Source organism: Theropithecus gelada, chromosome 16 (assembly GCF_003255815.1).
Source record: "Theropithecus gelada isolate Dixy chromosome 16, Tgel_1.0, whole genome shotgun sequence".
NCBI classification, from domain to species: Eukaryota; Metazoa; Chordata; class Mammalia; order Primates; family Cercopithecidae; genus Theropithecus; species Theropithecus gelada.
Window position 1 is genome coordinate 61,462,647 of NC_037684.1, and position 27,261 is coordinate 61,489,907.

A 27,261-nucleotide genomic window follows, 5' to 3' on the forward strand; every position below is an offset into this window, starting at 1 on the left:
AAGTGGACTGTAGGTGAGATGCCAGAGGCAGGGGAGCAGTTAGGGGTCTCTTGATGTTCTCTTGCAGGTGCTGGCAATGATCCATCCTCAGAACAGTGATGGAGAGACGTGGACTCGTTGGAGAACCACGTGGGAGGCACAAGTAACATGGGGAACTCTGGAAACAAAGCAGTGTGGGGAGAAGGATACTGGTTTCTGACTTCAGCAACTAAGAAGATAGTAGAACACAAGACATTTGGGACTGGAGGTAGGTCATCAGTTCCTTTTGGTGTATGCTGAACTTGACGGGGGGTCTGTGGGGCAGTCACAGGCAGATGTCTTTGAGGCAACCCTGCTGGAACTGGAGAGAAAGAGCTCAGCTGAAGTCAGAATAGAGGGGGCAGCCGGGCACGGTGGCTCACATCTGTAATCCCAGCACTTTGGGAGGCTGAGGTGAGTGGATCACCTGAGGTCAGGAGTTCGAGACCAACCTGGCCAGCATTGTGAAACCCCGTCTCTACTAAAAACACACAAAAAATTAGCCAGGTGCGGGCGTGTTGGCACACACCTGTAATCCCAGCTACTCAGGAGGCTGAGGCAGGAAAATTGCTTGAACCTGGAAGGGGGAGGTTGCAGTGAGCTGAGATTGTGCCACTGCACTCCAGCGTGGGTGACAGAATGAGACTTGGTCTCAAAAAAAAAAAAAAAAAAGAATGGAGGGGCCCACTGAGCTCATGGACACTGGTGAGATCACTCATGAGTGTTGGAGGCAGGTGGGCAGAGACACAGGGACAGAATTGAAGAAGACTAGCATTGAAGAGATGCTTTAGAAAGAGTGGGTGGCCCCAAAATGAGATGGAGACAGAAGGAGAACCAGGAGAGGGTGGCGTCCCAGAAACCAAGTAAGAGTCAACATTTGTCTCGTATTTCTTTTTAATTTTTGTCACAGGCATGGAGGGTTTACAGAACATTTGTAAGAAGCAAGCATGTGTTTGAAACACTCCAGTCCTTTGGCTTATTTCTGTTCTATAATTTGGGAAGAGTCCTCTCTTTGGCTATACCAGAGTCCCGTAAGGCCATAGTTAGAGAACTGCTGGCCTAACATAAGGAGGGTTTATTTATTTATTTATTCTTATTTTTTGAGATGGAGTTTCACTCTTGTTGCCCAGGCTAGAGTGCAATGGCGCATTCTTGGCTCACTACAACCTGCGCCTGTAGTCCCAGCTACCAGGGAGGCTGAGGCAGGAGAATGGCGTAAACGCGGGAGGCGGAGCTTGCAGTGAGCTGAGATCAGGCCACTGCACTCCAGCCTGGGCGACAGAGCGAGACTCCGTCTCAAACAAAAAAAAAAAAGAACACAGCCTCAAGCCCCTTCCTTCCAGATCACTGTCCCTGGGCACCTGGGAGGAGACAGAAGGTCCAGTATGATGTGCTGTAGCCAATGAGATACCAGGGGCGTGGGCTGATGTCTTGTTAAACAAGTGTCCTAATGGGGCCAACGAGGCCCAAGTCAGTTTTGTAGGCTCTTAGACCTCATCAGTTCCTTCCAGCTGATCTGTTAGAGCCCTAGGACTTGACTCATTCTCACTATACTCACAAGATCTGGTTTCTAAGCAACCTCTGGGAAATCTGGCAAATGAACAGGCTTGCAGAGAGAGCTCTGTGGACCTGGAAAGGCCTGAGAGTGACTCTCAGACGGAGCTTTCCCTCAAGAGATGGGAAAATGCGTTCCTCCTATTTTCAAGTTTTCTCCCTCAATTAACACTGGAACACTGGGGACCTGGCCTTCCTCCCTGGTTCTCTCTTTCTAGACTCTATGAAGGCTTCCCCCTGGCTATTAATACCTCCTTGAGAGGCCGAGGAGGGTGGATCACCTGAGGGCAGGAGTTCAAGACCAACCTGACCAACATGGAGAAACCCCATTTCTATTAAAAATACAAAATTAGGCGTGGTGGCGCATGCCTGTAATCCCAGCTACTCGGGAGGCTGAGGCAGGAGAATCGGTTGAAATCGGGAGACGGAGGTTGCAGTGAGGCGAGATCGCGCCACTGCACTCCAGCCTGGGCGACAGAGCAAGACTCGGTCTCAAAAAAAAAAAAAAAGAAAGAAAGAAAATGATGGACAGGGGATGTTAAGCCCCCTGAACTCTCATCTTGAATATGCCATTGGTACATGCCCCTTTTCTTTCCTGTTCCCTATGATTTTTCATGAGGGAAATCTGTTTTTCCTGTAGCACCCCCAACACACCTATTGCAAAATGATGCTTCTCGGTGTAAATCAGAAGGTAACTTTTGTCCTTTGTCCATTGTTACAGTACAACTTGCAAGCACAGGGCAAAAACCTAGGGGAAAACTCAAATCTCTGTGGTCAAGTTGGCCTATGTCATATAAAGGCACTGGGGTTTTCTGGGTGTCTAGGTGGGGAGGGTTCACAAGAACAAAAGGTACTCCCTGCCCTTGCAAACTTGCGACATGTGGTATGGGAGCCTGGGCACAAGAGCACTCAGCTGTAACTCACCCACGGCCTCACATTGCAGGAGGTGGGTGGGGTGAGAGGGTAAAGACCAGCATGCTTGGTGAGGGCCCTGCTGGGGATGGGAGCCTGGGAGGGTCTGCAACACCAAATGCAGAGATTTCAGATCACTCAGAACCATGCAAACCAAAGGGAATGAAGGGGGAAAGAGTGCCAAGAAATGAGTGGTTTCTCACAGGTGGGAGCCATGGAGCCCCATGGTCCTTCCCGTGGAAACTTCCCTCAACAACGCGAGGCTGACCCCTCTGAGTCCTCAGAGCCGAGCACCCATGTCTCTCCTCTGGCTGCAGTCATCTGATTGCCGGGGTGCCTTCATCTAAGGTTTGGCAAGTGCTTTATCTTATAGAGCTTCATAAAATCACCACTGGCTTTCAGGGCCCAGAGACCTACTGAAGTTAACCATTCTTCATTGTTTTAAAATAAGTCGTGTGAACCCTCTTCAGTTTTGTCAAAAAGAAGAAATGGCTGTTTCAAAATGATGCTTTTCAGTATTTGCAGGGATTTCAACATCGTCATAGTCATCTTCAGGTTCAATGTAGCTTGGGATGGAAACAGTCTTCTTATTTTTAACTTTATTTACCAATGAGTATGTAGGTGGCGGCTGACTTGGGGTTTCCTGTGGGGCTAGAATACACAAAAAGATCCTTAGATGCAAAGCTATCATGTGTTTTTGTATTTTTGACGCAGTGGCTCAGTGTGATTTTCACGTTTCAGTGATCTTTCCACTTCTAGTGGGCCAGATCCCCATTTTACAGAGGAAATTCAGATGCAGACCTGACACAGTCTCCGGATCACCCAAGTGAGTAAATGGAAAATATTAGTCAGACATCTTGACTCCTGTATCTTTGCCTAAGACTGCCCTGCATGGAAACCATGAAGCAAAAGCTTAGAAAAGAGGCCGGGCGCGGTGGCTCAAGCCTGTAATCCCAGCACTTTGGGAGGCCGAGGCGGGTGGATCACGAGGTCAGGAGATCGAGACCATCCTGGCTAACGCGGTGAAACCCCGTCTCTACTAAAAATACAAAAACTAGCCGGGCGTGGTGGCGGGCGCCTGTAGTCCCAGCTACTCGGAGGCTGAGGCGGGAGAATGGCGTGAAACCGGGAGGCGGAGCTTGCAGTGAGCCGAGATCGCGCCACTGCACTCCAGCCTGGGCGACACAGCGAGACTCCGTCTCAAAAAAAAAAAAAAAGCTTAGAAAAGAAACAGACCAGGTCAGGTGCAGGAGCTCACACCTGTAATCCCAGTACTCTGGGAGGCCGAGGTGGGAGGATCACTTGAGCCCAAGAGTTCCAGACCAGCTTGGGCAACACAGGGAGACCTCGTCTCTACAGAAAAATTTAAAAATTAGCTGGATGTGGTGGTGCACGCTTATAGTCCCAGCTACTTGGGAGGCTGAGGCAAGAGGATCTCCTGAGCCCAGGAGGTTGAGGCTACAATGAGCCATGATCACACCACTGCACTTCAGTCTGGACAACGTAGTAAGACCCTGTCTCAAAAAAAAAAAAAAAAAAGAATGGATGAAAAGAAACAGACCAGAGCCCAGTAGTCATGAGTGCTGTTGTGTTACAGATCCTAATTTTCACAAGGAAGTGAAATAAATCATATTTCCTTTTTGGCACATCCCTTCCAGTGACTTACACTGTTTTCCAGGACTCTCCGTAATTGCTTATGTACAAATCTCTCTGCTAAGAAGAAAGGGGATGGCATTATTTTCAAAAGGTGGAATTAGTACAGAACAGGTCCATAGGAGGCCAGAGGTGGTGGCTCACGCCTGTAATCCCAGCACTTTGGGATGCTGAAGTGGGCGGATCACCTGAGGTCAGGAGTTCAAGACCAGCCTGGCCAACATGGTGAAACCCCGAATCTACAAAAATACAAAGATTAGCTGGGTGTGATGGTGGGTGCCTGTAATCCCAGCATCTCAGGAGGCTGAGACAGGAGAATTGCTTGAACCCAGGTGGTAGAGGTTGCAGTGAGCCATTATAGCATCACTGCACTCTAGCCTGGGCAACAGAATGAGGCTATGTCTCAAAAAAAAGAAAAGAAAAGAAAAGAAAAGAAAAACAAAAAAACAAAAAGAACAGGTCCATAAGTAATAGAAGGATGATGAAACAGCTTGAAACAGCTCAGCTCCATCTTTGATGGGGATAGGAACTGCCTCTCCCACAATCTCATCTTTTCCTAAGAAAACCTGAAATGCCACTATTTGCAGAACTCTGCAGTTTGACAGACCTGAGTTCATGTTCAGGTTCCAGCAGTCATTAGCTGTGTTACTATAGGTAAACCACTTATCTGTGCCTCAGCATCCTCATCTGTCAAAGGGGAATAAAAATGTACCTGACTTGGGCCAGGCACGGTGGCTCACGCCTGTAATCCCAGCACTTTGGGAGGCCGAGGTGGGTGGATCACCAGGTCAGGAGTTCGAGACCATCCTGGCTAACACAGTGAAACCCCATCTCTACTAAAGATACAAAAAAAATTAGCCGGGCGTGGTGGCGGGCGCCTATAGTCCCAACTACTCAGGAGGCTGAGGCAGGAGAATGGCGTGAATGTGGGAAGCGGAGCTTGCAGTGAACCAAGATCACACCACTGCACTCCAGCCTGAGTGACAGAGCGAGACTCCGTCTCAAAAAAAAAAGTACCTGGCTTGTAGAGTTGTTGTGAGGACTGAATGAGCTAATACCTGTAAAGTGCTTAGTGTGGGACCTGAAACACAGCGCATGCTCAGTAAATGGTAGCTAATATTGTTTATCTAGCCAATCAAAATATTTTTCTTAAGTATCAACTAAGCCTCACGCCCTGCTCTAGGTAGTGGATAAATATGAATAGTGGTGGACAAGAAAGGTTCCTGTTTTCCTGAAGTTTATACTCCAGTGGAGGAGATCAATAATACACAAATGAACAACAAGTAAATAACACAATTTTCTTTTTTTTTTTTTTTTTTTTTTTTTTTTTTTGAGACGGAGTCTCGCTCTGTAGCCCAGGCTGGAGTGCAGTGGCCGGATCTCAGCTCACTGCAAGCTCCGCCTCCCGGGTTCACGCCATTCTCCGGCCTCAGCCTCCCGAGTAGCTGGGACTATAGGCGCCCACCACCTCGCCCGGCTAGTTTTTTGTATTTCTTAGTAGAGACGGGGTTTCACCGTGTTAGCCAGGATGGTCTCGATCTCCTGACCTCGTGATCCACCCATCTCGGCCTCCCAAAGTGCTGGGATTACAGGCTTGAGCCACCGCGCCCGGCCCTAAATAACACAATTTTCGATAACTGTCAGTTTCATAAAGGAAATTAGCAGGACTACTTTAGGTTGAGTGGTCAGAGAGGGCCTCTTTGAGGTGGTGACTTTTGAGCTGACATCTGAAGGATGAGGAAAATCCAGCTATGCAAAGAGCTTAAGGAAGAACATTCCAGTCAAAGGAACCAGGCAGAGTTTTTCTGATAGGAAGTGAGAGGCCTAGTGACACCCCATGTTTCTTTCTGTTTATGTTCCAAGCTGGAATTTGAACATGAATTTACACATTTATATCAGGATATTGGGGGCGTTGGTACTTATTCTGCCCCCTTTTTTCTTTTTCTTTTTCTTTTTTTTTTTTTTTGAGACAGGGTCTCACTCTGTCATCCAGGCTGGTATGCAGTGATTTGCTATCATAGCTCACTACAGACCTTCTACGCTCAAGGGATCCCCCAACCCCAGCCTTCCAAGTAGCTGGGACTATAGGTGTGCACCATCACACTGGCTAATTTTTGTAAAGATAGGATTTTGCCATGTTGCCCAGGCTGCTCTCAGACTCCTGAGCTCAAGTCAACTGCCCACCCTGGCCTCCCAAAGTGTTGGAATTACAAGCATATGCCACTGTGCCTGGCCTCTGGCTCTCTTTTAAACAGGATGCTGGTTGGGTGTGGTGGCTCATGCCTGTAATCCCAGCACTTTGGGAGGTCAAGGCAGTCAGATCACTTAAGGTCAGGAGTTCAAGACCAGCCTGGCCAATATGGTGAAACCCCATCTCTACTAAACATACAAAAAATTAGCTGAGTGTGGTGCTGTGCGCTGATAATCCCAGTTACTCAGGAGGCCAAGGCAGGAAAACAGCTTGAACCTAGGAGGTGGAGATTGCAGTGACCCGAAATCACGCCACTGCACTCCAGCCTGGGTGAGAGAGCAAGACTCTGCCTCAAAAGTAAAATAATCAGGATGCTGAATCTATAAATCCTAGTGCTACAGACTGAATGTTTGTGCCCCTCCAAAATTCATGTGTTCAAGCCTTAACCCCCAGTGAGGCTATATGTGGCCATAGGGATGAGGCCTTGATCCAACAGGATCAGTGTCCTTGTAAGAAGAAACACCAGAAATCTGGTTCCCCGACGCTCTTCCCCAGCTTGAATGCACCAAGGAAAGGCCATTTGTGGGGACATAGCAAGAAGGCACCTGTCTGCAAGCCAGGAGGAGGGCCCTCACCAGAAACCTCACAGAAATTGGCCAGCACCCTCATCTCGGGCTTCCAGTCTCAGAACAACGAGAAAACAAATTTCTGTTGGGTAAGCACCCCAGTCTATGGTATTTTTGTTGCAGCAGCCTGAGCTATCTAAGACACCTTGATAGGGGCCAGGCGCCGTGGCTCACGCCTGTAATCCCAGCACTTTGGGAGGCCGAGGTGGGTGGACCACGAGGTCAGGAGATCGAGACCACAGTGAAACCTCGTCTCTACTAAAAATACTAAAAAAAAAAAAATTAGCTGGGCGTGGTGGCAGGCGCCTGTAGTCCCAGCTACTTGGGAGGCTGAGGCAGGAGAATGGTGTGAACTCGGGAGGCGGAGCTTGCAGTGAGCTAGTGAGCCGAGATCGCGCCACTGCACTGCAGCCTGGGTGACAGAGTGAGACTCCATCTCAAAAAAAAAAAAAAAAAAAAAGACACCTTGATAAACTTGTTATCCTACCCTAAATTAAACTGCTACCAGTAAAATATACTTACAGGAGTCTTCTAGAGAAGGCCAATTCCTTGGTGGCAGAGGCGGTAATTGAACTGGCGACTCATTAAGAACATTCCTAGAGAGACAGAAAGAGAGAATCAGTGTTTGATTTGGGCCATGCCTGTTCCCAGCAGATTTAAGAGAAAACATCAAGGAAAGTGAATGGGTTGAACATTCAAATCTTGGTCTTTACAAATCGGAAGCATTTCCTTTCCTTTGTAGGTCCTGGATCCCATTTGTAATTGGCACCCTAATGAAACTGTTTCCTCTAGCCCAGGAAATGGCTGAAACTGAGGGGAAGGAAATAAAAGTGCTACAATTCAGAGCATGGAGCATACCTTCCTGGTTCACCTGAGCTGATTTAGGAGCGGTAGGCACCAGATGTATTTCTATTTGCAAAACAGATGAGCTAGGCATGGTGGCTCACGCCTGTAATCCTAGCACTTTGGAAGGCCGAGGTGGGCGGATCACCTGAGGTCAGGAGTTCAAGACCAGCCTGGCCAACATGGTGAAAACCCGTCTCTACTAAAAATACAAAAATTGGCCGGGCGCGGTGGCTCAAGCCTGTAATCCCAGCACTTTGGGAGGCCGAGACGGGCGGATCACGAGGTCAGGAGATCGAGACCATCCTGGCTAACACGGTGAAACCCCGTCTCTACTAAAAAATACAAAAAACTAGCCGGGCGCAGTGGCGGGCGCCTGTAGTCCCAGCTACTCGGGAGGCTGAGGCAGGAGAATGGCGTGAACCCGGGAGGCGGAGCTTGCAGTGAGCTGAGATCCGGCCACTGCACTCCAGCCTGGGCGGCAGAGCGAGACTCCGTCTCAAAAAAAAAAAAATAAAATAAAAAAATAAAAATAAAAATAAAAATACAAAAATTAGCCGGACATGATGATGCTCACCTGTAATCCCAGCTACTTGGGAGGCTAAGGCAGGGGAATCGCTTGAACCCGGGAGGCGGAGGTTGCAATGAGCCAAGATCATGCTACTGCACTCTAGCCTAGGCAACAGAGCGAGACTCTGTCTCAAAACAAACAAAAAAACCCAAAAAACAAAAGCAGATGAACTCCTAAAGCAGAATGTACACACACCTTGAGACTGCATTTCCACTACTGGGTCTACAGCCTATCAAAATGCTCACATATGTTCACCAAAACATGCATTAGAATGTTCAGAGCAACACTATTCATAACAGCTCCAAATTGGACACTACCTGTGTTAGTCTGGGTTGTCCAGAGAAGCAGAGACACATAAAATTTGCCATCACACAACCCAAATGCCCATCAGCAGTAGAATGGATAGATTAATTATAGTATAGTGACTGGGCAAGGTGGTTAACATCTATAATACCAGCACTTTGGGAGGTGAAAGAGGGAGGACAGCTTGAGCCCAGGAGTTTAAGGGTAACATAGGGAGACCCTAAGCAACACAGGGAGACCCTGTCTCTACAAAAGAATCAAAATAATTAGCTGGTTATGGTGGCATACACCTGTAGTCCCGGCTACTCAGGAGACTGAAGCAGGAGGATCACTTGAGCCCAAAATCTGAGGTTACAGTGAGCTATGATTGCACCACTGTACTCCAGCCTGGTTGAGCGTGAGACCCTGTCTCAACATAAAAAATAAATAAATAGTGGTGTACTCCCACGGCGGAATGTTCTATAGCAACAAGAATGAATAATCTACAACCACACACAGTGAATCTCATAAAAATGATGTAAGCAAAAAAGCCAAACACCAAATAATATATGCTGTATGATGCCATTAATAAATTGCATAAAAACCAAAAAGCTGCCGGGCGCAGTGGCTCACACCTGTAATCCCAGCACTTTGGGAGGCCAAGGCGGGCAGATCATGAGGTCAGGAGATTGAGACCAGCCTGGCCAACATGATGAAACCCAGTCTCTACTAAAAATACAAAAATTAGCCAGGTATGGTGGTGTGCACCTGTAGTCCCAGCTACTCAGGAGGCTGAGGCAGAAGAATCGCTTGAACCCGGGAGGTGGAGGTTGCAGAGAGCCAAGATCGCACCACTGCACTCCAGCCTGGCAACAGAGCGAGACTCTATCTCAAAAACAAGCAAACAAACAAACAACAAACAAACAAAAAAACCCAAAAAGCTAATTTATACTGTCACAGACAGTGATTACCTTTGGGATGTAACAGCTGAAAGGCTGTATAAGGTAAGCCTCTGAAGTGCCGGTAATTATTTCTTGATCTGGGTGCCAGTTACCTGGGTCTGTTCAGTTCGTGGAAATTCATCAGGTTGTACACTTAGTATTTCCATTTTTCTGTATTTATATTATACTTTGGTAAAAAGCTTTAACTAAAAGAGAAACTCTTAAGAAAGCTTCCTTATTTGGGCCTCCATCCCCCTAGGTACACTGATTTGACTCCTGTATGCTATAAAGTCCCCCTGGGAATGAAGAAACATTTTTTTTTTTGTTTTGTTTTGTTTTGTTTTGTTTTGTTTTTGAGACGGAGTCTCGCTCTGTAGCCCAGGCTGGAGTGCAGTGGCCGGATCTCAGCTCACTGCAGGCTCCGCCTCCCGGGTTTACGCCATTCTCCGGCCTCAGCCTCCCGAGTAGCTGGGACTACAGGCGCCCGCCATCTCGCCCGGCTATTTTTTGTATTTCTTAGTAGAGACGGGGTTTCACTGTGTTCACCAGGATGGTCTCGATCTCCTGACCTCGTGATCCGCCCATCTCGGCCTCCCAAAGTGCTGGGATTACAGGCTTGAGCCACCGCGCCCGGCCGAAGAAACATTTTTAGGTTGTTGGGTTGAGTGCAGATGGGCCATGGGGGTAGAGCTCCATTGACAGCTCTCTCCACCCCTCTGTAGCTCTTCTTAAGGGAAGAAAGCAACTCATCTGACTGCTAAATTTGGAAAAAGTCTAGCTCCCCTCATTTTCTCCGCCAGAGCTGGCCTGACTGCAGAAATCACAAATCCTGCTTTGGTCTTTGCCATTCACAGAAAGGGGTCTGCTCGGTGGGGGAGACCTGAGGTTTTCTGGAGCTGCCTGTGAACTGTGCGGGAAAGTCACCCAGTTCCAAATTAGGAAACTCACTAGCTCACAGAAAAGAGCCACATGAGCCACATTCTGCAATCCCAGTTTTATTCTTTTTTGTTTGCTTGTGTTTTTTTTTGTTTGTTTTTTTGAGACGGAGTCTCGCTCTGTCGCCCAGGCTGGAGTGCAGTGGCGCGATCTTGGCTCACTGCAAGCTCCGCCTCCCAGGTTCACTCCATTCTGCCTCAGCCTCCCGAGTAACTGGGACTACAGGCGCCCGCCACCATGCCTGGCTAGTTTTTTGTATTTTTTAGTAGAGACGGGGTTTCACCGTGGTAGCCAGGATGGTCTTGATCTCCTGACCTCATGATCTGCCCATCTTGGCCTCCCAAAGTGCTGGGATTACAGACTTGAGCCACCACGCCCGGCCTGTGTTTTTTTTTTTTTTTTTTTTTTTTTGAGACAGGATCGGCCGGGCGCGGTGGCTCAAGCCTGTAATCCCAGCACTTTGGGAGGCCGAGGCGGGTGGATCACGAGGTCAGGAGATCGAGACCATCCTGGCTAACACGGTGAAACCCCGTCTCTACTAAAAATACAAAAAAATAGCCGGGCGAGGTGGCGGGCGCCTGTAGTCCCAGCTACTCGGAGGCTGAGGCAGGAGAATGGCGTGAACCTGGGAGGCGGAGCTTGCAGTGAGCCAAGATCGCGCCACTGCACTCCAGCCTGGGTGACACAGCGCGAGACTCCGTCTCAAAAAAAAAAAAAAAAAGAAAAGAGACAGGATCACACTCTGACACCCAGGCTGGAGTGCAGTGGCACCATCACAGCTCACTGCTGCCCCGACCTCATGGGTTCAAGCAATCCTCCCACCTCAGCCTCCCAAGTAGCTGGGACTACAAGCAGACGCCACCACACCTGGCTAATTTCGGTATTTTTTTCAGATATGGGGTCCCACTATGTTGGCCAGGCTGGTCTCAAACTCCTGGCCTCAAGCCATCCTCCCCCTTGGGCCTCCCAAAGTGCTGGGATTATAGGCATGAACCACTGCCCCAGGCCAATACCAGTTTTATTTTTTTGCTTTTTTTTTTTTTTTTTTTTTGAGATGGAGTCTCACTCTGTAGCCCAGGCTGAAGTGCAGTGGCCAGATCTCAGCTCACTGTCACTGCAAGCTCTGCCTCCCGGGTTTATGCCATTCTCCTGCCTCAGCCTCCCGTGTAGCTGGGACTACAGGCGCCCACTACCTCGCCCTGCTAGGTTTTTTTGTGTGTGTATTTTTTAGTAGAGACGGGGTTTCACTGTGTTAGCCAGGATGGTCTCGATCTCCTGACCTCGTGATCCACCCATCTTGGCCTCCCAAAGTGCTGGGATTATAGGCTTGAGCCACTGCGCCCGGCCTTTTTTTTTTTTTTTTTTTTTTTGAGACTGAGTTTCACTGACCACCCAGGCTGGAGTGCAGTGGCACAATCTTGGCTCACTGCAACCTCCACCTCCTAGGTTCACGCGATTCTCCTGCCTCAGCCTCCCAAGTAGCTGGGATTACAGGCATCCGCCACCATGCCCGGCTAATTTCTGTATTTTTGGTAGAGACGGGGTTTCACCATGTTGGTCAGGCTGGTCTCAAACTCCCGACCTCAGGTGATCCGCCCGCCTTGGCCTCCCAGATCTGGGATTACAGGTGTGAGCTGCCACACCTGGCCCCAGTTGTATTCTTTTAAAAGGCAGTATTTTAGTCACCTGTCTTATTCCTGAAGGGGATCAGAATTGATGGAGGCAGGGGGAGTCTTATTTGCTGGATCCCTGAAGCTACAGTCAAAGGCATTTTAGAAAAGCATAGGTTTAACAACGTTTTGTATATGGTGTCTCACTATGTTGTCCAGGCTGGTCTTGAACTTCTGGCCTCAAGTGATACTCCCACCTTGGCCTCCCAAAGTGCTGACATTACAGGCATGAGCCACTGCACCTCGCCCCAAGAGTAAGTTTTGTTTTAGATAGTGTATATATTCCAAAGAAAGGACTGGCTCTTGACTGGCTCCTGGGAAATAGTATCTAAACCCTTGGAATAGCCTCCCTAATAAGAGTGTCTCCAGCCAGGCGCGGTGGCTCACGCCTGTAATCCCAGCACTTTGGGAGGACGAGATGGGTGGATCACGAGGTTAGGAGTTTGAGACCAGCCTGGACAACATGGCGAAACCCCATCTCTACTAAAAATACAAAAAATTAGACAGTCGTGGTGGCGGGCACCTATAGTCCCAGCTACTTGGGAGGCTGAGGCAGGAGAATTGCTTGAACCCAGGAGGTGGAGGCTGCAGTGAGCCGAGATGGCACCAATGCACTCCAGCCTGGGCAATAGAGCAAGACTCTGTCTCAAAAAAAAAAAAAAAAAGAGACAAGAGGAGGAAGGACTTGCCCAGCATTAACAGTGTCCTGAGTCTCTGCCCTTATGTGGAGAGATTTGGCACGTGTGACATCTCACCAGCTCTACAGGAAATGCAGATGTCTCAGTCATACTGGTACAGAGTGGAGGGGCAAGAATGGAAGTGAACAGGCAGTTCTCAACAGTAAAAAGCAGAAGGATTCCTCCCCACTTACTCATACATTTTTTCTTCATCTGCTTGCTTGTTTTTCAAGGGCTTGGCAATTTCCCATTTCTTGCCTAAGAGAAGGAAAAGCATGTTCACTGAAGAAGAATTAGCAAAAGTTGTGATTTTCGAATTGAACCCAGAAAAAACACACTTAGGGACACCGAGTTAATAAATGATAGAACTGGACTTTGAATCCAGACTGTCTGACCACAGAGCCTCTGCACTAACCCAGTGAGGGCGGGCACAGTGTAGGTGGTGTTTATTTCCTCTATGCCTGGCACTTAGGTGGCACTTAGAAATGTTGGTCGAATGAATAATCAAAAGTGTGGTTGGGAGGAAATCAGATAAAGCCTCGGAAAAGCAGTTTGTATCCTGTAATGTGCTGGACATATAAGTTGTCATAAATTAAAACCTGCTTGTTAATAGGAGTGGTTGAGGATAAAAAGAAAGGAGGTAAAGTTTTGGTTCAGGGTCATTCTTTTGTCCACATTTGAGAATGGAAACTTTTTTTTTTTCCCACAGACAGAGTCTTGCTCTTGTTGCCCAGGCTGGACTGTAGTGGCACAATCTAGGCTCACTGCAACCTCTGCTCCCCGGGTTCAAGCCATTCTCCTGCCTCAGCCTCCAGAGTAGCTGAGATTACAGGCGCCCGTCACCACACCTGGCTAATTTTTGTATTTTTAGCAGAGACGGGGCAGGGGGTTTCACCATGTTGGCCAGGCTGGTCTCGAACTCCCGACCTCAAGTGATCCACCCGCCTCGGCCTCCCAAAGTGCTGGGATTACAGGTGTGAGCCACTGCACCTGGTGGGAATGAAAACTTTTTAGAAGGCAAAAGGAAGCCAGGCACGGTGGCTCACATCTGTAATCCCAGCACTTTGGGATGCCAAGGCTGGAGGATCACTTGAGGTCGGGAGTTCAGGACCAACCTGGCCAACATGGTGAAACCCTGTGTCTACTAAAAATTCAAAAATTATCCAGGCATGATGGCATACGCCTGTAATCCCACCTGCTGAGGAGAATGAGGCAGGAGAATCACCTGAACCTGGGAGGTGGAGGTTGCAGTGAGCCCAGATCACACCACTGCGCTGCATCCTGAATGACAGAGACTCCATCTGGAAAAAAAAAAAAAAAAAAAAAAAAGGGCAAAGGACAGAGGACTGTAGGGTCTCAGAATACACTTTTTGTATTAAAAAATTGATTACGATAGAGGAGAAAGAACATTTAATTGGAAGCCCAGCAGGCCTGAGTTCTGGTCCCAACTCTGCCACCCATTCTTATGGCACCTCAGTGAAGCTCTCATCCTCCTTTGAACCTTAATTTTCTTATCTCTAAAGAGAGATTGAGAAGAATGACAGAAAGATTTCACTTCTTGTCTATCTGTGATCTGCCAGCACTGAGCTGGGCTGAGCAGGAATCTGGAGGCTGTGACCAGATACAGTGAGTGGATAGTGGCTTCATCATTGAGGGATGCCAGTCCAGGGTGCCCCAGGGAAGGTGGCTGTACCTCTCAGTGTGCTTACCATCCCTAGGTGTACTCCCTGCTTAGGTCATTGTTGTTGTTATTGTTGTTGTTATTATTATTTTGAGATGGACTCTCGCTCTGTCGCCCGGGCTGGAGTGCAGTAACACCATGTCGGCTCACTGCAACTTCTGCCTCCCGTGTTCAAGCGATTCTCCCACCTCAGCCTCCTGAGTAGCTGGGATTACAGGCACCCACCATCACGCCCGGCTAATTTTTGCATTTTCAGTGGAGATGGGGTTTTGCAATGTTGGCAGGCTGGTCTCGAACTCCTGACCTCAAGTGAGCCGCCTACCTTGGCCTCTCAAAGTGCTGGGATTACAGGCATGAGCCACTGTGCCCGGCCAGGTTGTTATTTAAAGGGATGAGATGTCAAGATAACACACCATTGAATCAAGGCTTTCATGTTTCTGGCGATGAACAGGAAAGTGGAAACCCTACTTACAGATAATCTAAAGTTAGTGTTAATCCCCAGACCACTTATTTATGTCTGAGGGTACCAAGAGGTTTCTGGTCTAGGTAATACCAGAAGATTCAGAGTATGGTCTCAGAGAAGGCAATCATAGTGGCCAAACATGTTGGCTGTGGGTTGAGTCCATATTTTATTACTCAAGAAAGTTCTTTTTTTTTTTTTTTTTTTTTTTTTTTGAAACAGTCTCACTCTTGTTTCCCAGGCTGGAGTGCAGTGGCACGATCTTGGCTCACTGCAAGCTCCGCCTCCCAGGTTCACGCCATTCTCCTGCCTCAGCCTCCTCAGTAGCTGGGACCACAGGCGCCCGCCACCGCGCCCGGCTAATGTTTTTGTATTTTTAGTAGAGACGGGGTTTCACCGTGTTAGCCAGGATGATCTCGATCTCCTGACCTCATGATCTGCCTGCCTCAGCCTCCCAGAGTGCTGAGATTACAGGCGTGAGCTGCCGCGCCTGGCCGACAGTTCTTAATATTCCATATACTTGTGTTCTCTCAAGATGCTGTGATCAGTAGCCACACCGGAAAGAAAAAGCCCTTGAGCATACTGTGCCTTAAAACAGATTCTGCTTTCACCGGATGATTAGGGCTGGAAGGGCTCTTGGAGATTAGTTGACATCCCTCCTTTCACTACGCGGATGAGGAAACTGAGGCCTAGAGACATAATGTAGTGGCAGGGCTAGGACTCAAACCCGGAATGCAAGATGCTTAATCCAAAATTCAGCTTATTCAAGCCCAGGATTGATTGCTTGCCCTAAAGGATCAGTGCTCTACTGCACTGATAACCACCTGGCTCCTCCCTCCACCTGCCCAGGTAAGATGGCCATTACCTTGTCGAAGCTGCCACTTACAGACACAATACAGGATGAGGCCCAGGCCCACAGAGACAACGATGATGGCCACAGCTAAGATGATCCAAAAATTGTTCCTCCACCAACTCATTGCAGTGGAATCCTGAGAAGAATGGAGAGACAAGAATGAGGCATGAATGAAAGATATCCTGGGGTGGGGTGGGGTGGGGCAGTTATCTACTGTGTTTTTTTTTTTTGAGTCGGAGTCTTACTCTGTCACCCAGGCTGGAGTGCAATCACATGATCTCAGCTCTCAGATCATTACAACCTCCACCTCCTGGGTTCAAGTGATTCTCCTGCCTCAGCCTCCAGGGTAACTGGGACTACAGGCACCTGCCACCACGCCCAGCTAATTTTTGTATTTTTAGTAGAGACAGGGTTTCACCATGTTGGCCTGGCTGGTCTCGAACTCCTGACCTCAGGTGATCCACCCGACTTGGCCTCTCAAAGTGCTGGGATTACAGGCATGAGCCACGGCGCCCAGCTAATCTACTGTGTTGTGTAGAGATGCAGACATCTGCTTAGGAATCAGGTGCTGGTTCACAGCCATACCCTACTGATTAACACCTGGGGGACCTCAGGCATGTCACTCGACCTTCTGTGAGCCTCATCTGTAATATAGGGATGATACCTCCTACTTCAATGCAGTTTGTGAGGACTGGAGATCAAGCATGTACCTACTGGGCCCTCTAGAAATGGTAGACATCATCACTGCTCTTTCAGACATGCAGCAGGAGGGGGAAGGTGCCATTTAAAGCAATAATTGACGGCAGGGTTTTTTTGTTTTTTTGTTTGTTTGTTTTTTGAGAAGCAGTCTTGCTGTGTTGCCCAGGGTGCAGTGCGGTGGCGCAATCTCAGCTCACTGCAACCTCCACCTCCCAAGCAATTCTCCTGCCTCAGCCTCCTGAGTAGCTGGGATTAAAGGTGTGCGCCACCACGCCTGGCTAGTTTTTATATTTTTAGTAGAGGTGGGGTTTCACCATGTTGTCCAGGCTGGTCTCGAACAGTTGTTTTTAATCACAAGGACAAGTCAGATTTAATGCATAGCAGGGGAGAGAAATTTTAAGAGCTCTTGTTTGAGGTGAGGGTTAGAAAAATAGCTGGATGGGTCTCTTTGAGTGAGATATGGTCAGAAGGGTGAAGCTGAAGAGATAGGGCAAATTGAGTTGATCTGCATGAGAGAGTTAACAGGCATTTGGGGGCTGGAAGCTGACAGACCAGAGAGGGGAAAAATCTTGGAAAAGGTTAGCAGCAGAGAGAGAGGTCAAGAAGAGAGCGGCAAGTCAGAGCCTGGTTAGGAAGCTCCCGCAGTGGCAAATAACCAAGGCATTTCTAGGACAGTAATGCCTCATGTCCAGCTTTAAATTGCTACCTAGGTTATGCTGTGGTGTCACCTTTTGTTACCATCAAACCTCCAATAAAACTGCATAACATGGCCGGGTGCAGTGGCTCATGCCTGTAATCCCGGCACTTTGAGAGGCTGAGGCAGGCAGATCACTTCAGGTCAGGAGTTCAAGACCAGCCTGGCCAACATGGCAAAACCCCGTCTCTACTAAAAATAAAAAAATTAGCCGAGTGTGGTGACTTGCACCTGCAGTCCCAGTTACTCGGGAGGCTGAGGCAGGAGAATTGCTTAAAGCCAGGAAGCGGAGGTTGCAGTGAGCCGAGATCACACCACTACATTCCAGCCTGGACAACAGAGCAAGACTCCATCTCAAAACAAAAACAAAGGCTGGGTGCAGTGGCTCACGCCTGTAATCTCAGCACTTGGGGAGGCTGAGGCGGGCAGATCACTTGAGGTCAGGAATTCGAAACCAGCTTGGCCATCATGGTGAAACCCCTTTTCTACTAAAAATACAAAAAATTAGCTGGGCATGGTGGTGCACGCCTGTAATCCCAGCTACTCAGGAGACAGAGGCAAGAGAATTGCTTGAACCCGGGAGACTGGTTGTGGTGAGCCGAGGTTGCGCCATTGCACTCCAGCCTGGGCAACAAGAGTGAGACTCCATCTCAAAAAAAACACTGATCTCAAAGTGAGAGTTGTGAGAACCCCAACTTTGAAGCTGGTTGCTCTCAAGTTCCAGAGGCCCGGACTTGCGACCAATGTCTGGGGAGTTGGGGGCAGCAGTCTTGGGGACTGAGCTGTGGGATCTGATGCTATCTCTGGGTCTATAGTGCTGGCATTGAATTGGAGAACACCCAGCTGGTGTTCACTGCTTGGTGTGTGGGGGGAAAAACCCGCACACATTTGGTCACAGAAGCCCTTTTCTGTGTTGATTGTGGTGGTGTGTGAGAACAGAGGAAAAACACCGTCGGCAGAGTTTTCCTGAAACGATACTCTTTAGAGTGATAGAGATAAATACCAGGACCTGCGCATTCAAAGCTGTTGTATCTGGATTGTGACTGCGTGGAAGGAGGGGGCTGCGTGAAAGGATGAGGCGGGAAGACAGGGACTGTTGCTTTTCATTATAAACTCTCTGCATTACTGGATTCTTGCACTAGGTACATTTACTTTGATAACACTGAAAAGAAGAAATTCACCATGTAGTGTAGCCTCCAAGAAAAACTATTGCTTAGGTTTCAAGGTCAAGGAAATTTCATTCTCATCAGCTTCTTGGGAAAGAGGAAGTGGAATGATATTGTCAGAAAGGGAAACCCTGGGTCATTTTCAGAACTACTCAGAGTGATAAATAGTTTTTGTCAGTTTTGTTCTTACGAATGAAATGGACTGCAGAGAGACACTTTTTTTTTCTTTTCTTTTCTTTTTTTTTTTTTTTTTTGAGATGAGGTCTCGCTCTGTCCCCCAGGCTGGAGTGTGATGGCGCGATCTCGGCTCACTGCAACCTCCACCTCCCTGGTTCAAGCGATTCTTCTGCCTCAGCCTCCCGAGTAGCTGTGATTACAGGTGTGTGCCACCACGCCCGGCTAATTTGTTTTGTATTTTTAGTAGAGACGGGGTTTCACCATGTTGGCCAGGCTGGTCTCGAACTCCTGACCTCAGGTGATCCACCTGCTTCGGCCTCCCAAAGTGTTGGGATTACAGGCGTGAGCCACCACGCCCGGCCGACACATTTTCAGCAGAACCAAGGAGAGCTTGCTTTTTGAGAGAGGGCAGCTGAGAGAGGGGGCCTAAGAGAATCACATTCTAGTTCCAGTAGGAAGTCCTCTAGGCCACCAGGCTGGTTTAATGGCCAAGGTGCTTCCAGACAGGGGAAACCCTGGGGAAGGATGACAGAGAGTATGGACAATGGGAAGATCACGATGGCTGCATGACCAAGTTCAGGCCCTGGGAAGGTATGGAAGCTGCATCCTACCTGTGCTAGCAGGCCTGGAGTTGTGGCCACAGAGGGCTGATAAGATTGTGAGTACAGGACTGCTGAGGGCTACTGAAGGATTGCAAAGAAGTGTTTGTACTGGCTGAGTGAGTGGCTCACGCTTGTAATCCTAGCACTTTGGAAGGCCAACGCAGGTGGATCACTTGAGTCCAGGAGTTCAAGATAGCTTGGGCGACCCAGCAAGACCCTATCTCTATGCACACACACACAACACACAAACACACACTCACATGTAGCCGGGCGTGGCGTCATGCGCCTGTAGTCCCAGCTACTCAGGAGGTTAAGCTCCTCCGCAGCTACTCAGGGGTTTCACCCTGCTGGCCAGGGTGGTCTTGAACTCCTGACCTCAAGTGATCCGTCCTCCTCTGCCTCCCAAAGTGCTGGGATTACAGACGTGAGCCACTGCCCCACCCAGAATGAACTTTCAAAAGGGAACAAGGGCCAGGCGCGGTGGCTCAAGCCTGTAATCCTAGCACTTTGGGAGGCTGAGACAGGCGGATCACAAGGTCAGGAAATCGAGACCATCCTGGCTAACACGGTGAAACCCCGTCTCTACTAAAAAGTACAAAAAACTAGCCGGGCGAGGTGGCGGGCACCTGTAGTCCCAGCTACTTGGGAGGCTGAGGCAGGAGAATGGCGTGAACCCGGGAGGCGGAGCTTGCAGTGAGCTGAGATCGCGCCACTGCACTGTAGCCTGGGCAACAGAGCGAGACTGTCTCAAAAAAAAAAAAAAAAAAAAAGGGAACAAGGATTAGAGAAGGGAGTGACACCCAATGGAACCAGAACCGGAGAGAAGGGGCTTGGGGGCAGGAAGTTGAGAGCTCACACTTAAGTTTCCATTTCCTCTGAGTTGGGAGGCAAAATCAACAGCCTGGGGGCTGAGGTGGGAGGAGCTGGCTTGAGCAGAGCAGTCCAACAGCACACACCAACTCCTCCACCTTCCAGCCCAGCCCCCACTCCCCATTCCCATGGCGCTTTCTTCACAATTTCAGTTGATGGAGCCTTTCTTGTCAGGCCATCCTTCCTCCTTGCCTGCTGCATCCCAAGGAGAGCTCCTCAGCTGCATGAAGGGATGTCACTACCCCTGCAATATGTATATGTGAAATATGTTGGGTGTGGTAGCTCATGCCTGTAATCCCAGCACTTTGGGAGGCCGAGGCTCGCGGATCATGAGGTCAGGAATTCAAGACCAGCCTGGCCAACATGGTGAAACCCCGTCTCTACTAAAATACCAAAATTAGCCAGGCGTGGTGGTGGGTACCTGTAATCCCAGCTACTTGGGAGGCTGAGGCAGGAGAACTGTTTGACACTGGGAGGCAGAGGTTGTGGTGAGCCGAGATCACGCCACTACACTCCAGCCTGGGTGACAAAGCTAGACTCCTTCTCCAAAAAAAATTTAAAAAATAAGTTGGGCATAGTGGCATGCGCCTGTGGTCCCAGCTACATGGGAGGTTGAAGTGGAAGGATTGTTGGAGCCCAGGAAGTCGCGGCTGTAGTGAGCTGCAATCATGCCACTGCACTGGAGCCTGGGTGACAGAGCCAAATCTTGTCTCAAAAAAAAAAAAAAATGCATTGAGCACAGTGACTGACACCTATAATCTCAACACTTTTGGAGGCTGAGGCAGGAGGATCACTGATGGCCAGGAGTTAGCAACCAGCCTGGGCAACATAGCAAGACCTTGTCTCTCCAAAAATTTTAAAAATTTGCCAGGCGAGGTGCTACATGCCTATAGTACCAGCTACTCAAGAAGCTTAGGTGAGAGGATTGCTTGAGCCCAGGAGTGTGAGGCTGCATTGGGCCATGACTGTGCCACTGTACTCCAGCCTGAGCGACAGCGCAAGACCCTGTCTCAAAAAAAAAAAAAAGTGAAATGCATTTTTCTTCCAACTGAGCCTGTGACAGTGACAGTTGTCTCTTGGTGTATTTGTCCTCTTTGTTTATTTGTTCCTTGTCTGTCTCCCACACTGATGGGTAAGCACCATAAGAGCTGTAAGCGCCGAGGCATTGCCTGTAATTACCACTGTTTCTCTGGAGCCTAGAACATCACCCGGGGCAGGACATTCCATACATATCTGTGAATATGTGAATGAATGGATGATGCCCCAGTCTCTTTCCCCTGCTATAGATGGACTTTCCCCCAGAGAATGCAGGCAGAAGTCACTTTGGGTCCAGTACCTGAAATTCCTGTGCTGTGCAGTCTAATTCCAAAGCCTCATCTGAACACACGCTGGCCTTTGGCTACTGGGGTCAAGAGGCTGGCTGGGAAGCAGTGGCCATACAATGCTGGGGAGGTGGAGTTCCAGCTTCCCCTTTGTTTCTCCCCATTCCTCTAGTTGTCCATGACATTTTCAAGGAACATGAGTGAGCCTGTTGCAGTTCTGGGTGGTTTCAGTGGAAAGGATTTGGCAAGACATTCCACAGGGAAGAGGGCGGGTGAGTGGGAGAGCAGCTGAAGGCAGCCACCACGTCAGCTTCACTTTCATTTCTCCAAGGGGCATTTCCAGGGCGTCAGGGACAGAAATCACATTTTCCTTCCCCAGGAAGTTCTGAGACTGTGGGTTTATTTCGCTTTTTTTTTTTTTTTTTTTTTTGAGACGGAGTCTTGCTCTGTCGCCCAGGCTGGAGTGCAGTGGCCGGATCTCAGCTCACTGCAACCTTCACCTCCCGGATTCAAGCAATTCTCCTGTCTCAGCCTCCCAAGTAGCTGGGACTACAGTCACACACCACCACACCCAGCTAATTTTTATACTTTTAGTAGAGATGGGGTTTCACCATATTGGTCAGGCTGGACTCGAACTCCTGACCTCAGGTGATCCACCCGCCTTGGCCTCCCAAAGTGCTGGGATTACAGGCATGAGCCACGGTGTTCTGCCTATTTAGCATTTTTAAAATAAGATGTTCAGTAAGAAATATAGTTTACACTGTGAAAGGTATACACATATTCACATAAATGAAGCATTGAAGGGCCATAGGCTGGCCATCGAGGGAAACAAGTTCTCCTCCCCTCCCCTCCGTTTCTCCTCTCCTCTCCTTTCTCTCCTCTCCTCTCCGCTCCTCTCTCCTTTCTCCTCTCCTCTCCTTTTTCTCCTCTCCTCTCTCTTCTCCTTTTTCTCCTCTCCTTTCTCCTCTCCTTTCTCTTCTCCCCTCCTCTCCTTTCCCCTCCCCTCCCCTCCTCTCCTTTACCTTCCTTTCCTTTTTGTAAAGACAACAAAATGTTGTAGATGCACAAAAAATGTTGCGTAGGCTGGTCTCAAACTCTGGGCCCCAAGTGATCCTCAGCCCCAGCCTCCCAAAGTACCAGGATTGCAGGCATGAGCCACTGCATCTGGCCAGAGGGAATACATTTCCTGTTCCCACTTAGCTGTTGCACTTGGAATAAGACCCTTAACATCTCCTTGCAGGCTTCTGAAAAGCTTCCAAGAGATGATGCATGCAAAAGAGCTGTGTGTGCAGAAGATCACCAAGCATGAGGCATTATTAAGGGCAAACCAACCAAGTTCTATTTACAATTGCCAAGTGTCTTCTAAGAAGGGCAGCTACCCGACGAGGAGAATTCCCTATTCTCCCTGCAGAGGATCTCCAGGTCTGCAAAGCTGGCGGGGCTAGGAATGAAGTTTGCTGGTAGGAAGTGGGGAATGTTAAATTCCTCTGGGTTATAGAGGGGGAGAATTTGGAGTTCTGGGAGGGAAGGTGATGAGAAGAAGGGATGGAAGGGTGAGAAGAAGGGGAGCCAGCAGGATGGTACAAAGGTGGGAGTGAACCCAGGCTAGATTAGGCCTGCGGAACTTAACCTACTTTACTTGATTTTAGTCACTTGCTTCTAGTTGATCTTAAAACCTATATAGCTGCTGGGATCAGTGGCTCACACCTGTAATCCCAGCCCTTTGGGAGGCCAAGGCTGGAGGATCACTTGAGCCCAGGAGTTCAAGACCAGCCTAGGCAACATGGCAAGACCTTGTCTCTACTAAAAACAAACAAACAAAAAACCAGATGTGGCGGCATGTGCCTGTAGTCCCAGATACTCAGGAGGCTGAGGTGGGAGGATGGCTTGACTCTAGGAGGTTGAGGCTGCAGTGAGCTGTGATCACCATCAGTGTACTCTAGCCTGGGTTATAGAGTGAGACCCTGTCTTTAAAAACAAACAAACAAACAAACAAAACCTATATAGCTAAAAGTCATGCAGCTAAGCAATATTTCACTGGAATTCCACCAGCTTCCTGCTGCATAACATCTCTGATGTATAGGTCATCATAGTAATGGTTGTTTAAGTTGTTTTCCAGGGGCTGGACGCGGTGGCCCATGCCTGTAATCCCAGCACTTTGGGAGGCCAAGGTGGGCGGATCACCTGAGGTCAGGAGTTCAAGACCAGCCTGGCCAACATGGTGAAACCCCGTCTCTACTAAAAATACAAAACTTAGCCAGGCATGGTGGTGGGCGCCTGTAATCCCAGCCACTCGGAAGGCTGAGGGAGGAGAATCATTTGAACCCAGGAGGTGGAGGTTGCAGTGAGCCTCCAAGATCGCTCCATTGCACTCCAGTCTGAGTGACGAGAGTGAAACTCCGTCCCCCAAAAAAAAAAAAAAAAAAAAAAAAAGTTGTTTTTCAGGAACGTGTGGTCAGCTCTTACCCAGTTCAAGCCACTTATGACCATCAGTCCTTCAACTTGGTCTGTGAGAGTGTCCAGTAGGTGACGTTTGATGTCAGAGCACCAAAAACTCCATCCTTAGTCATGCTAATGCCACCATTTTGTGAACCTGCATCCTATGAAGAACCACGAAGCTTGACTAGGCTTGCACAGATCGCTGATGCCCTACTTTTCCTTGCCTCCAATCACCTTCCCTACACCTTAGGCCACCTGCTTCTTTGTCCCATCAACATCTCTAAACCCCATCTTTGAGGAAGTCAGTTTGAGACCTATTTTCCCATCTCCTCACTTGGCTGCCTCATGAATAAACACATTCTCTGCTGCAAAACTGGTCATCTCGGCACGGTGGCTCCCACCTGTAATCCCAGCACTTTGGGAGGCTGAGGCAGGCAGATCACCGGGTCAAGAGATCGAGACCATCCTGGCTAACACGGTGAAACCCCGTCTCTACTAAAAAATACAAAAAATCAGCCGGGCGTGGGGGCGGGCGCCTGTAGTCCCAGCTACCTGGGAGGCTGAGGCAGGAGAATGGCGTGAACCCGGGAGGCGGAGGTTGCTGTGAGCCAAGATTGCACGACTGCACTCCAGCCTGGGCGACAGAGTAAGACTCCGTCTCAAAAAAAAAAAAAAAAAAAAAAAAAGTGATCACCTCAGTGATTGGCTTACTGTGTGATGAGCAGAATGGGCCTCATTTGGTAACAAGAGAAGAAACTGATAGAAAGTCCTCAGGGATGGGGTGGCAAAGACATTTTCAGAACGGGGCCCTGTTATGTTCCGTGCGTACTTGTTTGCACTGGTGCGTTACAAGCCCCTCTGGTGGCCCGCCGCTTAGTCTTTGGTAAAGTCTGCTGCATCTGCCAGTGGTTTTGTGAGCAGATTTGTTCTGGGGGTGTGGGGAACTAAGAAAGGGGTGGAATAGAAACAGTGCAACATAAACAGTTAAACCCACAGAGGCTGCAGGCCCATTGCTGACCATGGGAAAAGAGGTGGACTCCTCGGGAGTCCACAGAAGTCTTGGGGAGGGCTTTGGACTTCCGCAGGCCTAGATTAAGGGTTCGAACTAATCTCAGCCTAGATCTCAAGGGTCTGAGAGGCTGTAGAGAACATTTAGGCTGGTTGGCCTGAGCAGCTCTTGCCCCAGTTCACCTCTAATTCCCAGACTGTTGCTGTTCATGCTCAGTGAGGCCTTGTTCTCACTCGTCCTTCTCTCTTTTTTTTTTTTTTTTTTTGAGATGGAGTCTTGCTCTGTCACCCAGGCTAGACTCCATTGGTGCAATCTCGGCTCACTGCAACCCCCACTTCCCGGTTAAAGCCATTCTCCTGCCTTAGCCTCCTGAGTAGCTGGGATTACAGACACACATGCACCACCATACCTGGCTCATTTTTGTGTATTTTTAGTAGAGATGGGGTTTTGCCATGTTGGCCAGGCTGGTCTCAAACTCCTGACCTCAAGTGATCCACCTGCCTCGGCCTCCCAAAGTGCTGGGATTACAGGCATGAGCCACTGAGTCTGGCTCCAGTTGTCCTTCTCACTGATGTCAGCACCAGAAATGGTCATGTGGATAGTCACTGGCAACTTAAAACCCAAGTGTGCATGGGGAAGTGCAGGGCAGGGTCATTAAACGGAGTCCAGCCTCTCTTCTCCCTTTCTCTATCCTTTCACTTCTGGGAAAGACCGGAAACCTCACCTCATTCCTCTTTCTCCCATGGCCCCATCCCCACCCCACTTCAGCCCGTCAGCCTCCAAATGTAGTCCAAGTCCTCATCTCTGTACCTGGACCATTCCATTTTCACTGGTCCCTAGTCCCCATCTGGCTCCCCACTGGCTGCCAAATACCAGTGTGACCCTGTCCTTTCCTTGCTTTAAGCCTCTCAGTAGTTTTTTTGGTTGGTTGGTTGGTTTTGTTTTTGTTTTTTTGAGATGGAGTCTTGCTTGCTCTGTCACCAGGCTGGAGTGCAGTGGCATAATGTTGGCTCACTGCAACTTCCACCTCCCGGGCTCAAATGATTCTCCTGCCTCAGCCTCCTGAGTAGCTGCAACTATAGGCACCCGCCACCACGTCCAGCTAATTTTTGTATTTTTAGTAGAGATGGGATTTCACCATGTTGGCCAGGCTGGTCTTGATCTCTTGACCTTGTGATCTGCCCACCTTGGCCTCCCAAAGTGCTAGGATTAGAGGAGTGAGCCACCGCACCCCACCTGCCTCTCAGTCGTTATTTACCACTGAAGCAGAGTGAAGCCTGTGCTCTGCATTGCTTCACGGCCAAGACCTCGGGGACAAGTGGATACACAGGGCAGTGGGAGTGGATATGGCGAAGCTGAACCCTGGTCTCTTCTCGAAATAATTTTCTAGAGGGCAAAAGCAGATGGCTCCACCGAGAACTCACACCAGCCCAACACACTTTGATCTCGAGGCCTCTGGAAGGGAAGGTGCCTAATGAGCTACTTAAAGCCAGAGATGCAATGACAGCGGTACCAAGACTGGAGGTGTTCCAGGTCTTTCATCCAAGAGCCCCAAGACATAGCCTAAATTCGCACCACTGTAATCTCAGCACTTTGGGAGCCTGAAGCAGGCGGATCACCCGAGGTCAGGAGTTCAAGAGCAGCCTGGCCAACACAGTGAAACCCCATCTCTACTAAAAATACAGAAATTAACCAGGTGTGGTGGCGTGTGCCTGTAATCCCAGCTATTCGGGAGGCTGAGGCAGGAGAATCGCTTGAACCCGGAAGGTGGTGGTTGCAGTGAGCTGAGATCGTGTCACTGCCCTCCAGCCTGGGCAACAAGAGCAAAACTCCGTGTCAAAAATAGATAAATAAATAAAATAAAATAAAAATAAATAAATGGACACAGTCAGTGCCTTGCTCCCACCCCTACCTCCAGCACAGTACCATGACAGTCTTCTCACATATCAGTCCCAAAACACACTATCGGCAGCCAGAGAGTGGGAATAACTCGTTACAGTTCACACCTCTCATTCCCAGTCATTATCTCATTTCAACCCGAGAGGTAGACTTCTTCATCGCCGCGACATACACACGAGGAAAAGGCCCAGAGAGGTGAAGCGATGCCTCAGGTCACTCAGCCAGTTACCGGCAGAGCAGATTCTTCAATGCAAGTTTTTCTCCAACCCTACCCAGCAGTCATACCAGGGCCCCAGGCTGCAATCCCCTGGCCCGGTGCCCATCGGTGGCTCCCAGGGACACATGCCCTGATGCCGGCACTGACAGATGTCTACTGGGAAGAGAGCAGGCAACTGTCCCTTGGAAAGCCGAGATGCTTACCTGAACTGTGAAGGTATCCGAGCGGCTAAGGAGACAGCAGTGGCCGGAGTGCTGCGGTTCAGGCACAGCTGGCGAGAGGCATTCCTCACTCACAGG

At 49.2% G+C, this 27,261-nt stretch overlaps 1 protein-coding gene across 1 annotated transcript; it reads right to left on the reverse strand.

Moving 5' to 3' along the window:
• Nucleotides 1–2,591: 2,591 nt before the first annotated feature.
• SCIMP (SLP adaptor and CSK interacting membrane protein) lies at nucleotides 2,592–27,261 on the reverse strand. The gene is made up of 5 exons (XM_025362606.1): nucleotides 27,166–27,261; nucleotides 15,881–16,004; nucleotides 13,069–13,132; nucleotides 7,477–7,550; nucleotides 2,592–3,135 (listed from the first exon to the last, which is right to left on the reverse strand). The coding sequence occupies exons 2-5, from the start codon at nucleotides 15,990–15,992 to the stop codon at nucleotides 2,960–2,962; spliced, it is 426 nt and encodes a 141-aa protein (XP_025218391.1). The 5' UTR covers nucleotides 15,993–16,004; nucleotides 27,166–27,261; the 3' UTR covers nucleotides 2,592–2,959.

Bases quoted from the DNA above. Each gene is read 5' to 3' on its own strand.
- SCIMP (XM_025362606.1), bottom strand. From the start codon at position 15,992: ATGAGTTGGTGGAGGAACAATTTTTGGATCATCTTAGCTGTGGCCATC. The intron at 13,133-15,880 runs GTAATGGCCATC...TCCTTCTCTTAG, and splicing joins TAAGTGGCAGCTTCGACAAG to GCAAGAAATGGGAAATTGCC. The intron at 7,551-13,068 runs GTAAGTGGGGAG...CTGTCTCTCTAG, and splicing joins GATGAAGAAAAAATGTATGA to GAATGTTCTTAATGAGTCGC.